The sequence below is a fragment of the Anolis carolinensis genome, chromosome 4 (assembly GCF_035594765.1).
Source record: "Anolis carolinensis isolate JA03-04 chromosome 4, rAnoCar3.1.pri, whole genome shotgun sequence".
In the NCBI taxonomy this organism is placed as follows: domain Eukaryota; kingdom Metazoa; phylum Chordata; class Lepidosauria; order Squamata; family Dactyloidae; genus Anolis; species Anolis carolinensis.
Genome location: NC_085844.1, coordinates 207,096,117 through 207,109,248, shown reverse-complemented (window position 1 = coordinate 207,109,248; position 13,132 = coordinate 207,096,117). Strand labels below are relative to the sequence as shown.

Here is a 13,132-nt window from a genome sequence, read left to right as displayed (position 1 = left end):
TGTCAATATGGGCAAAGGTCAAGGACACAATAGTGAGCTGCATAGAATCACAGAGCTGGAAGAGACCACATGAGCCATCCAGTCCAACCCCTGGCATGCAGGAAAAGCACAAGCAGAATACCCCCGACAGATGGCCATCCAGCCTTTGTTTAAAAGTCTCCAAAGAAGGAGCTTCCACCACACTCTGAGGCATCTTTCCAAGAATTCTGTTTCTATTTTTAGGGGCAAAAAGATGAAACATATTCAGTGAAAACAATTCCTAGTATGTTCCAGAATTGCCACTGTAAAACCAGTCACATTTCCATAGCAACTATTTACCTATGCAACCACCATAGTTCCATCGCTTAATGTCTCCCAGTTCAAACTCCAAATGCTCAGTAAGAGAGGATTGTGAAATAATTACAATCTCTGTGGATGGATGCTTATCACGGTCCCTATACTAGAAGGGATCATGACTCTGTTGGGATTTATTTTTGAAAATAAAAAATGGACAGCATAAAATAAATGATTCAAAAATGTGCTTTAAAAGATATACCTGGTCAAAATCTGTCCCTGTGCTCCTCCCTCCCCTGCTCTGGTTCTCTTCTTTGTACAACAGAGTGAACAAAAACAAAATAAAAGGATAATACAATGGCTTGTTCTTATAAGCTTTAATAAATTATTTACAAAAAACAGCTGATGATAAATGATAACATTTAAGTGGGAAATGACAGCGATTTCAGAATAAGCTTCACATCCTAGCATCCATTCTTGAAAAACTTTAAAGCTACCTGGAAAAATTAAAAAAAATTCAGGGGCTTACAATCAGGTTTAAAACACTCCATAATGTGCAATAATCTTTTCTTCTCATCACATACACACTTGCACTATCAAGCATAAAGACAGCATTTTCATAAGATGGAATGCAAAAAGGCTTAGAGAAATCAGTATATTCCAATTCCAAATTAAGGTTTCTTTAATCACAGAAATTTGATATTTCTGTGCATAATTCTAGGCACTGGCTTTAACACCTGAGAATCTGTAAGTACAGAGCGCAAACCCAATATTTTTAAGGTTGTATTATCATATGCCTTTTCATCAGTTGATGGGAAAGGCAATTATTCAAGAATTCAGAATATAGCAGCTTCAAAATGAGGGCAAGATGAGCCTTCAATGCTCATGTCTCCATTCTGGTTCCACTTGTTGCTGGATGTGACTCTCTCCTAAGACGCTATCTGCAGGAAAAAGAAAAAGAGATAAAAGGGGATAGAAAAGTGAGATTCCCTTACCTTTCTCTTTTACGCTCATGGTAAACTGTCAAGGTTTCAGGAACACTGAACAGATGTACCAAGGTTTTTAATCCATCATGAATCTTACACAACATGAATTCTTATTTTTCCAGATATATTAGATTACTCCATAACAAGTATGTCATGACACTATTTACAAGCAGGAAGTTAACAAAGCCAAGTTCAAGCCAAATAGTCCAGCCAAGAGGCAACAACAGCAGGGTGGTACACTGGCGAAACCGATGGTCCATTTCAAGATCTAAATCACAGAATCATAGAATAGTAGAGTTGGAAGAGACCTCATGGGCCATCCAGTCCAACCCCCTGCTAAGAAGCAGGAAATCGCATTCAAAGCACCCCCGACAGATGGCCATTCAGCCTCTGTTTAAAAGCCTCCAAAGAAGGAGCCTCTACCACGGCCCGAGGGAGAGAGTTCCACTGTCGAACAGATCTCACAGTGAGGAAGTTCTTCCTGATGTTCAGGTGGAATCTCCTTTCCTGTAGTTTGAAGCCATTGTTCCGTGTCCTAGTCTGCAGGGCAGCAGAAAACAGGCGTGCTCCCTCCTCCCTATGACTTCCCCTCACGTATTTGTACATGGCTATCATGTCTCCTCTCAGCCTTCTCTTCTGCAGGCTAAACATGCCCAGCTCTTTAAGTCGCTCCTCATAGGGCTTGTTCTCCAGACCCTTAATCATCTAAAGCCAAATCTAAGCAAGTCTAAAGTCCAAGGTTAATCTGAAATCCGAAAGCTAGAGTCCAAGGGTAAGTCCAGAGATCACAAATCCAAGATAAGCAACAGTCCATCAGGTTCCAAACCCTGATGTTGCTGCCAGCAACAAGGTGCCACACTTTATATGCTAGGTTCTCAAGTGTTACCACATTTTTCTAGTGCTACCTTATTTTTCTGTTAATCTAGAGCAGTGTTTCTCAAATTCTGCTCCTCCAGGTGTTTTGGACTTCAACTCCCAGAAACCCCAACCACCTTACCAGCTATTAGGAATTGTGGGAGCTGAAGTCCAAAACACAGAGGAGCAAAGTTTGAGAAACACTGATTTAGAGGATCTGCAAAGTTGAGCCTTCTCTCTTCACAGTTCACAAAAGCTGGGGTATTTAACCCTTCTTCAGAGGAGCTTGCTTGCACTTGCTTTGCAGGCTGAGTAGTAGTAGCTATCTCATTAGGCTCTTCTAAATTCGGCCGAGGAAGCTTCTGAGCTCTACCAGCATCTCCTCACCCTTGTTATCCATGGCACATCCATATTTTAAGGCATTAAAAATACCTGAACAAGAAAAACTAATCAAACTATCTACTCATCTATCCTTCAATCCTGGGACAAAATGGGGATTTGGCCTTTTCTTAACCAGATGCAAGTAAAGAAAATCTCCAAGTACACATGTCAGTGTTTACTTTTGGCTCCTGACTTCGGCCAAACCTGAGGTTCTAAATCTGGGGAAAATTGGGTGTTTTCTTTTGCATTAAGAAATGGGAAAAACACCTCCCTCCAGCCCTAATTTACTGCACTGGATGCAAGTAATAATGAAAGTTTTGCTCTTTTCCAAACATGCCAGTGGTGACTGGGAATGAAGCCTTGGCTTTAATGTCACTATAACCCCTTACCAGCGGCACCTCTATTCAAACTGAGAGAATGGAGCTGAGCTGCCAGTACATCATTTTCATCACCATCATTTTCATTTTCAACATACTGATATCCTCGGTAAGCATTATTTTCCCTGCAGTACTTGAGGAACCTGGAGATACAAACAAAGCAGAATGATTAGTATTAGTATTATAGCTTACCTGGTAGAAAACTTCTTCTGACAGCTAATATTTTATCTGAAGAGTAACTGCTTAGAGACCTCAATAGTTATTATATCATCTTTCATCTCTCAGTGGATTATGGCACTATATAACAACTGCTAGATTTGCTGCATGGTTAACACTGTATGGAGCAATGCATTTTTTCAGCACAACAAACATGTTAACAACTGCTGTGATATCAGGCTGACTTCCAAAATAGAAAGAAATGCACCAAAGAGAACTGCTCCACAGAAGAACTTGCTCTTAGTTGGAATAAAACTCAAACAAACTCAAGCCTCATATTTTGAACAATACTTAGACTGAATGCAGAGGGATGGGAGAAGTTTTTTCCTGAAAGAACTTGGATGTCAATTGGGAAAAGGGCTTTAGGGAACTGAAGAACAATACTTACTCAGCCCAGTAGTCATCTTTGGCAAGAGTCATTGGATTCCCTACAATTATCAAAAGTGCCTTGGCTCGTGTAACAGCTACATTGAAACGCTAAAAAGGGAGAAAATAAATCAGAAAAAAGTGATATGCTCTGCCTACTGTGAAAAGGTATAGCATCCATTTGAGCAAAATGCCAATCACTGCTATCTGAAAAGTACACTTTGAGCCTATACTATTAACTGAAGCTTCTTGTTGCTTTTTTAAAAGCAGCTTTAATCTGAGAAGACTGAGAAAAGGCAGAGGCAGACACACAGGACTAAGTTAAGGGGATCACATTAGGCATCCAAAAGCACAATAGGATTCCTACCCATACAGAGGGGCAACGGATGCTAAAACAATTCAGATTCATGAGAGAGAGAGAGAGGGAGGGAGGGAGGGAGGGAGGGAGGGAGGGAGAGGGAGAGGGAGGAGAGGGAGAGAGAGAGAGAGAGAGAGAGGGAGAGAGGTTTCCAGGAGAGGCATTCTCATCCTCTGTACCATTTAAGCAAACCAATAATCCAAGGTGGCAGTCTTAATAAGACCATGGTGCCAGCTTCTGGGTGTCAGTGCAAGGAAACTAAACTTTGTTAACTTCTGCTGGGACATTACCCACACTTCTGGGGATGGTGGGAATTGGGAAACAATTCACAACCCCATCATGCCATAATGACAGAGCCACTAGACAGAAACAATGAACACATTATTTTGTATAGAGGGAGGTATGTCATGAATTTCAAACTAAAAGTATCAGATGAGTGTGTGATCAAGATTATACACAATGATTTTACCTTGGGGTTCTTGAGGAAACCAAGGTTGAACTCTCCATCAAACCCTAAGTACTGATTGCTGCTACGCACTGTTGAAATGAGCACCACACGCCGTTCCTGACCCTGGAATTCCTCTACAGAGCCCACCTGGGAGAATGGAAGAAGGTAACAGTTAAGCAACAGAGACTGAGACTGGAAACTGTCAGACTCCAAAGATCAAAATGTAATGTCTCTCAAGTTACATAATTTAGCAGAGTGCCTTCCTCCTCCTAGTAGATCAGGGCTGGAAGTCATGAATTTTCAGTGACCTTAAGCATTAGCTAAGAATCATATCAGAAGTATCAAGTTACATCTACATGCAGCCCTCAGCATGTCCCCAGAGATTAAGTTTTGGCCCCAAATTTGGCCCAGCTCTTTAGGAGATGAGAGGGCACTACTTGGTTCCTAAGTAGGTATTGCAATTAGAAGATCTGGTTGGGACACGGACATTCCTCTTGGTTGATTGCTTGATTTCTTTGCTGAAGCACTACAGCCCTACCCAGTCATATAAAACCTTGTCTGTGGGCTTTTCTAGAGTATCCAGTTAACTAAAACTGGACAGAAATGACCTCAATTAGAAGCATACAGGATCCATCCAAACTGTGAAAGATTATTTTTAAGATGAATTAATGTAATTATCCATTGGCTCCAGAGTATCATCCTATCATTGTTCAGAGTGCTAATAATTCCACTCTTCTTAAAAATAACATTCCAAAGTCCTTTTATTTAAGAGCATGGGCATTTGTCTCAACTGCATTTCTCAGATCACAGCTGACAAAACATCTCACCTTCAAATCCTTGATATTGTAGAGATTTTTGAGTTCTGTTTCTAGATGAATAGCATGTCTTATCTTCTCAACCTAGGGAGACAAGAAGCAGTGGCAGTAATTCATAAATCCCTCTAGAAAATATGAGAGCCTGAAATATTGAAATAATCTCAGTGGGGTTTTTTTCATCATTGAGAATACAAAATTCTTGTTGCAGTTAACATGTACTGCAATGTTCTGTCATGTTCATTTTTAATTTGATCATCCAAGAATCCTAGTAATAGGAGTTCTGGCTTGAAGCTGGTATGTAAGAATTGATTTTTTTTTATTACTCCATGATTTTCCAAAAGATTTTGACCATTAAGGCACTGTGGAGGACTTAGAAATTCCTAAAGAAGCGTTCTCCCAGATATTTTGCTTTCAAATATTCATTTTTTCTACTTTCAGGAAAATCCTGCACCCCTATCCCTCGCAATAGTGGAGGCCTTAAAGGTGTTCTCACCTTTTAGAGAACAATCCAAAACCTGGGAAAGTTAGTAATTTGGATTGTATTTCCAGAATTCCCAGCCAGCACAGCCAGAGGTCCAAGCAAGTAATGATTCCAAACTTGGAGAGACTCTTTTTTAGTCAGTCCAAAGCAACAGAACATCTCACCTGTTTCCTGTATGGTGAGATGACACCAATCTCTTTGGGAAGAATTCGGGACTGGCCTTTCTTGCCTTGGTCTTCTAGGAGCAGTTTCTTCAGGTAGTCAATCAGAACAACAACCTCAGCAGTGTTGAAAAAGGAAGGGCTCCTCGCTTCACGCTGGTCTTCTCCACAGACTCCATGAAAGATGATGGGAAATCCCTGTAAGGAGAATTGCAACTCAGAGCCCATATTTATAGAACAGGATAGGATAGACTCATTCACAATTGCTCCTCCTCACCTTTTGAACCAGTTCTTTCCATTTACAGTAAGAATGAGTGATGCAATGGTCACCATGTTCCTGCAGCTCCCCATCATAGAACTTGTCATTGGGAAATTTGAGAATGGCAGCATGGGATCTAGGGTGGAAGACAGTATGTTAGCACACAAACCAGTGCAAAGTATCTGAAACATGGAGGAGGGGGAAGGCAATGCTTTCTGTTCACGTCTCTCATAGAATGGAATTCTGAACCTATGATTTCATATTGTTCCTCTACAGCAGAGTAGGAATGCATGAATTACATTTGGGCTAGATAGATTTATTATTATCTGCAAGACTAAAAGTGTCTGAACATACACAGAATACCTTTCCTATAGCAATCCAGCATCCTGACACTCCTATTAAGACAGGTTCACCTTAAGCATGAGTCTCTCATAGAGTTCTTTGTGCAAATTATACATTAGCCTTTACTTCACTGGCAAGTGCAATGTAAATGGAATATACACATTCCAGCCTGAATAATATACTCCTGTGTTTTTCCTTACTCCTATTTAGCAGCCTGCAAAAATCAAATGCTCCTTCCCCCAGCTTTCTAACACTGGACAGTGTGCAGCTCTGCACTGGATACAGTCCTTTAGTCTGGTGACACAAGCTCCTTTTCATACCAGAAAAATTGTGGAGTATTGAGTCACCTCTTGTTATTTTCTCTGTTGTGATTATTTTTGACACAATTTTCTGCCAGCAATTTGGCTGCCAATCCTACCATAACTCCTTAGGTAGGTCCTCAGGTCTTTTCACTCACTTATAGAAAAAAATAACCAAAAGGATCCTCTGTGCCACAGCCCTGCAAACTTACATTTCCAAAACTCAATTTCAATGACAAGGAGACCATTTTTCATGTGTACATAAGGAAGATTCTTAGTGGCACATGTGTTTTATATGTATTTGTAATCTTTTAAATGCTTAATTGTTTTTAAATCCTATTAAAGTTTTTCAATTGACTTTCTTTGGGATCCTCCTTGGGTTTTACTTTGGTAGAAAGTTGATGTACAAATGAAACAAAAAGGGGGTTGCAATAAAATAACAACAACAACAACAACAACAACAACAACAATGCCCTGGTGGCACAGTGTGTTAAAGCACTGTGCTGCTGAACTTGCAGACCAAAAAGTCGCAGGTTCGAATCCGGGGAGCGGAATGAGCATCTGCTGCTAGCCCCAGCTTCTGCCAACCTAGCAGTTCGAAAACATGCCAATGTGAATAGATCAATAGGTACCGCTCCGGCGGGAAGATAACTGCCCTCCATGCAGTCCTGCTGGCCACATGACCTTAGAGGCGTCTACGGACAATGCCAGCTCTTTGGCTTAGAAACGAAGATGAGCACCAACCCCCCAGAGTTGGATACAACTGGACTTAACGTCAGCCCCAAGAGGTCTCAGGGCAGTTCCCAACATTAAGGAAAATGTTTCATAGAACTCTATAATTTAGTATGTTGTATTTATCTGTACCTGTCTTCACTCTTCTGTAATCACACTACTAAGCACACAGATTAAAAAGCTTTTCCAATGTTTGAGATGACAACTGTGAATGGGAAGTGGTAGCCTTTTGCCCAATTTGATCATATATTTGAAGAATGTCTAACACGAGGATTTGAAACACTATTTTAAAAAAATATTTGCCACTTAGTGGGCTAGAGCTTTTTTCCTAAACTAGACTGAAAGTAGCCAGGAACCCTGCTTGTTCAACACAAGATTGCATCACAAGATGCAATGAAATCCCTGACAAATTGAAAGCTGCCTTGAAAGAAACAGAGAAAGGGAATGCAATGTGCCTCTCCTGCTCCCCCTACTGGAAATCTATGGCAGAGCAGGAGATTACCTATAGTTCTGCAATAGCTTGGTCACAAATTGTGCATTGTAGTTCCCATCCTTCTTCTGGTACAGTGAGTTCTGCTGCATCAGCCGCTCCAGCAAGGAAAGCCCTAAAATAGCAGAGCTTGTAAGTTAATGTGAAGGGACCTAACTTGTGTGCTCTCCCTGCTGCCCCTTTCTCAACCCTATCTCACACCATCATAGAGGACAAATTAATGTCTGTATCCTGAAAGGTGCTCATGCATATGGCAAGCACGCTCACATTGCTGACATGGATTTAAGAACACTGACAAGTCTCTCTGCATTACAGACCTTTTGCCGCTGTGCATATGTCTGTTTCCACTATACCAGAGGTGCTGGACTACAGCTGCCATCATCCCCAGCCATGTTCATACTAGCTGAGAATAATAGTGATTGCAACTGGGCACATTTGAAGGAGGCTAGGTTTTGGGGGAGGAAAGTCTCAAAATAATCCTAAATTACATGGGCACAGAAACAGACAACTACATTGAGTGCATACCCTGCCATGGCTGCAACCATTGATGTATTGGGCCCTAAAGGTAGATTGATATAGGGATTATTTGCTGGTTTTCTCTCTACAGAGACAAACTCATTGAAAGAAACACTGATCACATTAAAACATGGAGGGTATAAAGCAGGAATTGTCTGGCCCTCCAGTTGTGCTGGCCTACAGGTGTCAGCACAACTCATTATGAATAATGCTTAGAATTGCAGTTCAACAGCATCTGGAGAAGCAGATAGCTCCTAGTGGGGTTTCTATTAGAGAGTTCTAGCATAGAAGTGTATTAGAATCAGCCCATCACATTTGCAGGTTTGATTTTTGTGGATTTGCTCATTCATGGATTTAATTAGCACAGTCATTCTAGGAATCATTTAGGTTCTCCAGCACAGCACTTCCACATTTAGCCCTCCACATGTGCAGATTTGGCTCGTGCAGATTGGATTTTTCATAGATTTAATTAATGTGGTTGTTCTAAGAATCTTTAAGCCCTCCAGCACCGTTCTATGGGTCAACCTTTGGTAGACACAGATTGTAGGATCACATTGGAAGGCCTAGAAAGATGTTATCTCAGGTAAAGCAAGTGATGTTTTCCCACAAAGGTCCTGTGCTCTTAATCCCAGCAAATGTGGAGGGCTGACTGTATGTGACAGTTCCCCATGAGGAACAGATAACTAACCTGCCACTGAAAAAAAATGCAAGTCTAGCATAGGTCTTCCACCTGCTGCAGACCACCATTAGCTTCTCACTCACCCAAGCCATGTTCAATAGCCAGAGGAGACCTCAAGACTGGTCCCAGTTGCATGGGATCCCCTGCCAAAACCAGTTGACCACCTTTAGGATTAGACTTTGGGTCCATTGTGGCTAGGATACCTAGAGTGAAGGAAATAACGGGAGTCAATCTGGTTCTTAAGCAGGCACGTGAGTTATGTAGTCTCGTCAGTCTTTGTATGAAGTTTCATTAATTATGCTTAAATCCCAATAACTCACAAGAACTGGAATGTGCTTTGAGAATGACAGAGAAACAAATAAGATAAGCCAAATCCTGTTTAAACATACTGAAGGACATTTCTCAGGGCCTTCTGGGCCAGTGGGGGAAGAGTAAAACCCTGAAACATCTGGAAACACATTGGCAGGGAGCAGGGCCGGCCGGAGATAATTTTGATTGTGAAGCGGGGGTGCTGAAAAGCGCCCCCGCCACCGGCCCCACCTCCCGTGCCCTGGCCCCGCCCAGCGTGCCCTGGCCCCGCCTCCCACGCAGCGTGGGAGGCGGGGCCAGGGCGAATAGTGCGGGAGGCGGGGCCAGAGTTGGCCCCGCCCCCCACCCAGCGTGCCCTGGCCCCACCTCCCACGCTGCGCGGGAGGCGGGGCCAGGGCACGCTGGGCGGGGGCAGCGGCGCCAGAGTTGGCCCCGCCTCCCACGCTACTCCCGCTCGCCCGTCTGGCCTTTTCTAGCGATTGCGGCCTGGAGGGACCTCCGCTGCAGTCTGGCCAGCTAGAAAAGGCCAGACGGGCCAGGGTGCACTGGGCGGGAGGCGGGGCACCGTCAGGGCGGTGCCCCGCCTCCCGCCCAGCCTGACGGCGCCCCCCCGGACCTGCGCCCGAGGCGGCGGCGTCAGGTGGCCTCTATAGTGGGGCCGGCCCTGGCAGGGAGACAACATACAAGATCCACAATGTACCCTAAGTGAGCCAAATGTCTGCATTCTGTGCAAGGGTATAGCAACTCACCGGCAATAGCAATTAGACTCTCAGGTTCGACAGCATAGCCACTCTCATCAATGAAAACATGCGAAAAGTGTCCTGGAGGGAAATCAGCTGAGACCAATCTAGCCAAGAGAGACCAGAAGAGAGTTAGGACAGAATATTCAAAGTAACAGGTGAAGCGTGATCAAATGAAGAATGCCTTTAGGTACAGAACTAATGCAGTTTGATGCCACTTTTATTGCCATGGCTCACTGCTCTGAAATCATGAAAATTGTAGTTTGCCTTCTCAGTGAAATAATTAGCTTCACCAAAACTACATCTTCCATGATTCCGTAACATTGAGCTAGGGCAGTTAAAATGAATTTCACCGTATATTAATTTCACAGTGTAGATGCACTTTTACTCTCTTGAACACAGATTCACACACTCTCCAACTTTCCGCTTGCCCTTTATTCATTCCCATGCTTATTTTGTTCTCCTTCCATAGCACTCAAGACTGCATGCATTCTTTGTTTCCCTTTTTACCCTCAAAGGTAAATATGACTTTGTCATACATAATAATAATCACAACACAATTATTTGTTACCTGCCTCTCATGTCTTGAGGTGGGTTATACCACAATAAAAATACATAGAAAACCATAAAACCCTTAAACACACACACACACACACACACACACACATATATATAATTGAGATTAAATACATAAAATAAAAATCATGTGTATAAATAAAAGGTATCTTAAAACTCATTGTTTCAAATTGACTGGGTAGGCCTGTCAAAAAAGGAAGGTTTTTAATTCTGTTTTAAGTTCTAAACTTAAACATTCCTCCTCAGAACGTAACTGCAATATTTCTCAGGGAGTTGCTGATTGATAGCTTTTTGCTACATTCCCACCCTTCTTTTGTTTTTCTACTCCTTTTTCCTCCTCCTGCTGCTTGATTGTCCCAGAACAAATTTCTCAACATTCAAATTCCAAATTAACAGGCTGATTAGGCTGAGAATGTGAGTGTCTCAAGGCCATCTAGTAAGAAGGAATTCTAATATATGCTCTCCCACATCAAAATCATGCAAGATCCAAGGAAACTCATGCAAGGGAAAGGATGTTTCTACATTTTAAATTTTCTTCCGTTCCTTTTCTTTCTTTGCAATATAGTACAGCACCTGTATCTGTGGGAAATATGTTCCTGGATTTCACACTGACACATGAAAGTGTAGATAATGCCAAACCCTTCTAGCCCAATGATAAGATAGAGCCATGTTGGTGGACCTAGGAAATCCCTAGGGATCAAATATTTTTTTGGATGTGGTGTGAAATAAAACCACAGATGCCACTCCTGGGAATATGGGGATCATACTGTAATGGAAAGAGTAATTTCCTATTTGAATCTTTTAAAAATAAGCAAATTCTTCTAACATATGATGCTTTCTTCATTATGCAAAGAGAAAACCTGTCATCGCCATTTTCTCATCCTATTTTAAGTTGTTTTATTTTTGCTTGATAGTGGACTCTCCATACCTTCCTGCTGTCACTAGAGTAGTGATGATGATCCGGTAGTTTAGCAGCTCCTCTTTTTTGGGAAAAACAGGGCATTTGTTTTCTTTGTCCCAGTTGCAGTAGGGCTAGAAGCAAAAACAGGTATCAGACAGAGCCTGGAATTGGGTCTCCACAGCTTAGTAATTTCCTTGGTGTAGTAATTTAAGAGGAGGTGCTATTGGCTTGATGAAAAATCATTTGATTTATTTATTAAATAAGCTTATATCCCACCTCCTTCCAGCACTGGAATATAGAGGAACATCGTGAAACGCTTTAGTAAAAACTATAAACTACTGGGAAATTATTGGAAATAGCAGCAATTAATATCTTTGGTACTAAAATGTGTAAACTTGAAGAAATAAAGATGTCTTCCTTTTGTATGAGATGATGTGCGGACAAACCTGAAACTCCTTGGAGGGCACTTCCAGATGCAGGTTAACATCATGCAGTACCACCTTCCTAGGCAGTTCCTACTATTTGCCAGTAGCATGTTTCTAACATGAACAGATAGAAAAATGACTACTTATTTACTTTGTTCCAGTGTTATTTTTTTACTGCCTACGACAGTATTCCCATTTGCTCCTAAGCATCATGAGTGGTCCCTAGGATCTGCGAACTGTAGAGATAATTATTGTGCCAATCATGAAACACTAGTTGGTTGGTGGTTACCTGGATCCTAGATGTTTAAGGTTTTAAATGATTTGCTACGGGATATTTAGAGGACTATATTTTCCTATGTGTTTTAAACCTTGTGAGGAAGCATTTCTTTCAATCCTACTATATTTCCCTTGTCATGTTTGGTGGGAACAAAGAAGAGGACATTATTGGTTTTTGAAGACTTCAGAACTCCACCTTCATCTCATAAGAGAACAGAAGCTTTTCCTGACAAATGAAATCTTTTTTTTTTTTTTTGATCTCACAAACTTCAGAATTCTCGGGATCTGTAGTATTTTAAATTTTAATCGTTGAATATCCATCCCACTGATACATTTTAAGAAATCATTGCAATGGGCTAATAAAAGGGCAGGACACAAATGAATAAAAAAAAACTGAAGCAACAACTGCAGGAAGACCCTTGATAAGGCTTGAAAGCTCAGTGCACTTGAGTTCAGAAACAACATGTCAGGACTCAATATCAGTTTACCGGCCCTTCATTTACTTTATTGCCCCCCTAATCCATTACTGCCTTCAGACCTGACAAAAAGAACCCTATCCAAGAAAAGACACTTTATTTTGGACAAAGAGAACAATCACCCACCTTGATATCCTCAGGGATTGTGCCATAATCCCTGCTGCTGGCATTCATCCTGTACATAATCCTTTTTTCCAAATGTGGTTTAAGGAGCTGGCACAGTAGGTCAGAGGCACTGTTGGAAGGGGCACAAGCAAGTATATGGGAGCCCTCAATGCAGTGCAACACCTAAGCAGAGTAAAAACAGGGGATATGTGATTTTTAAAAATATCACATGTCCAAGCTTCATCAGGTCAACTGCTATTTGGAGAATGGACAATTAAAAAAAAGAAACT

The 13,132-nt window shown here is 41.7% G+C and overlaps 1 protein-coding gene across 3 annotated transcripts in view; it reads right to left on the bottom strand.

The window, feature by feature from the left end:
- Window positions 1–635: 635 nt before the first annotated feature.
- mov10 (Mov10 RNA helicase) overlaps window positions 636–13,132 on the bottom strand; it is a 36,141-nt gene continuing 23,644 nt past the window's right edge. For all 3 annotated transcript variants that reach the window (XM_008109841.3, XM_062978663.1, XM_008109843.3), the window contains 12 exons: window positions 12,864–13,025; window positions 11,588–11,691; window positions 10,093–10,190; window positions 9,118–9,237; window positions 7,852–7,954; window positions 5,995–6,112; window positions 5,721–5,915; window positions 5,088–5,159; window positions 4,282–4,407; window positions 3,477–3,565; window positions 2,885–3,015; window positions 636–1,214 (listed from right to left, as the gene is read on the bottom strand). In XM_008109841.3, coding sequence (XP_008108048.1) covers window positions 1,150–1,214; window positions 2,885–3,015; window positions 3,477–3,565; window positions 4,282–4,407; window positions 5,088–5,159; window positions 5,721–5,915; window positions 5,995–6,112; window positions 7,852–7,954; window positions 9,118–9,237; window positions 10,093–10,190; window positions 11,588–11,691; window positions 12,864–13,025 — 1,383 coding nt within the window. In that variant the 3' untranslated portion in view covers window positions 636–1,149. The remainder of the gene's footprint in view (window positions 1,215–2,884; window positions 3,016–3,476; window positions 3,566–4,281; window positions 4,408–5,087; window positions 5,160–5,720; window positions 5,916–5,994; window positions 6,113–7,851; window positions 7,955–9,117; window positions 9,238–10,092; window positions 10,191–11,587; window positions 11,692–12,863; window positions 13,026–13,132) is intronic.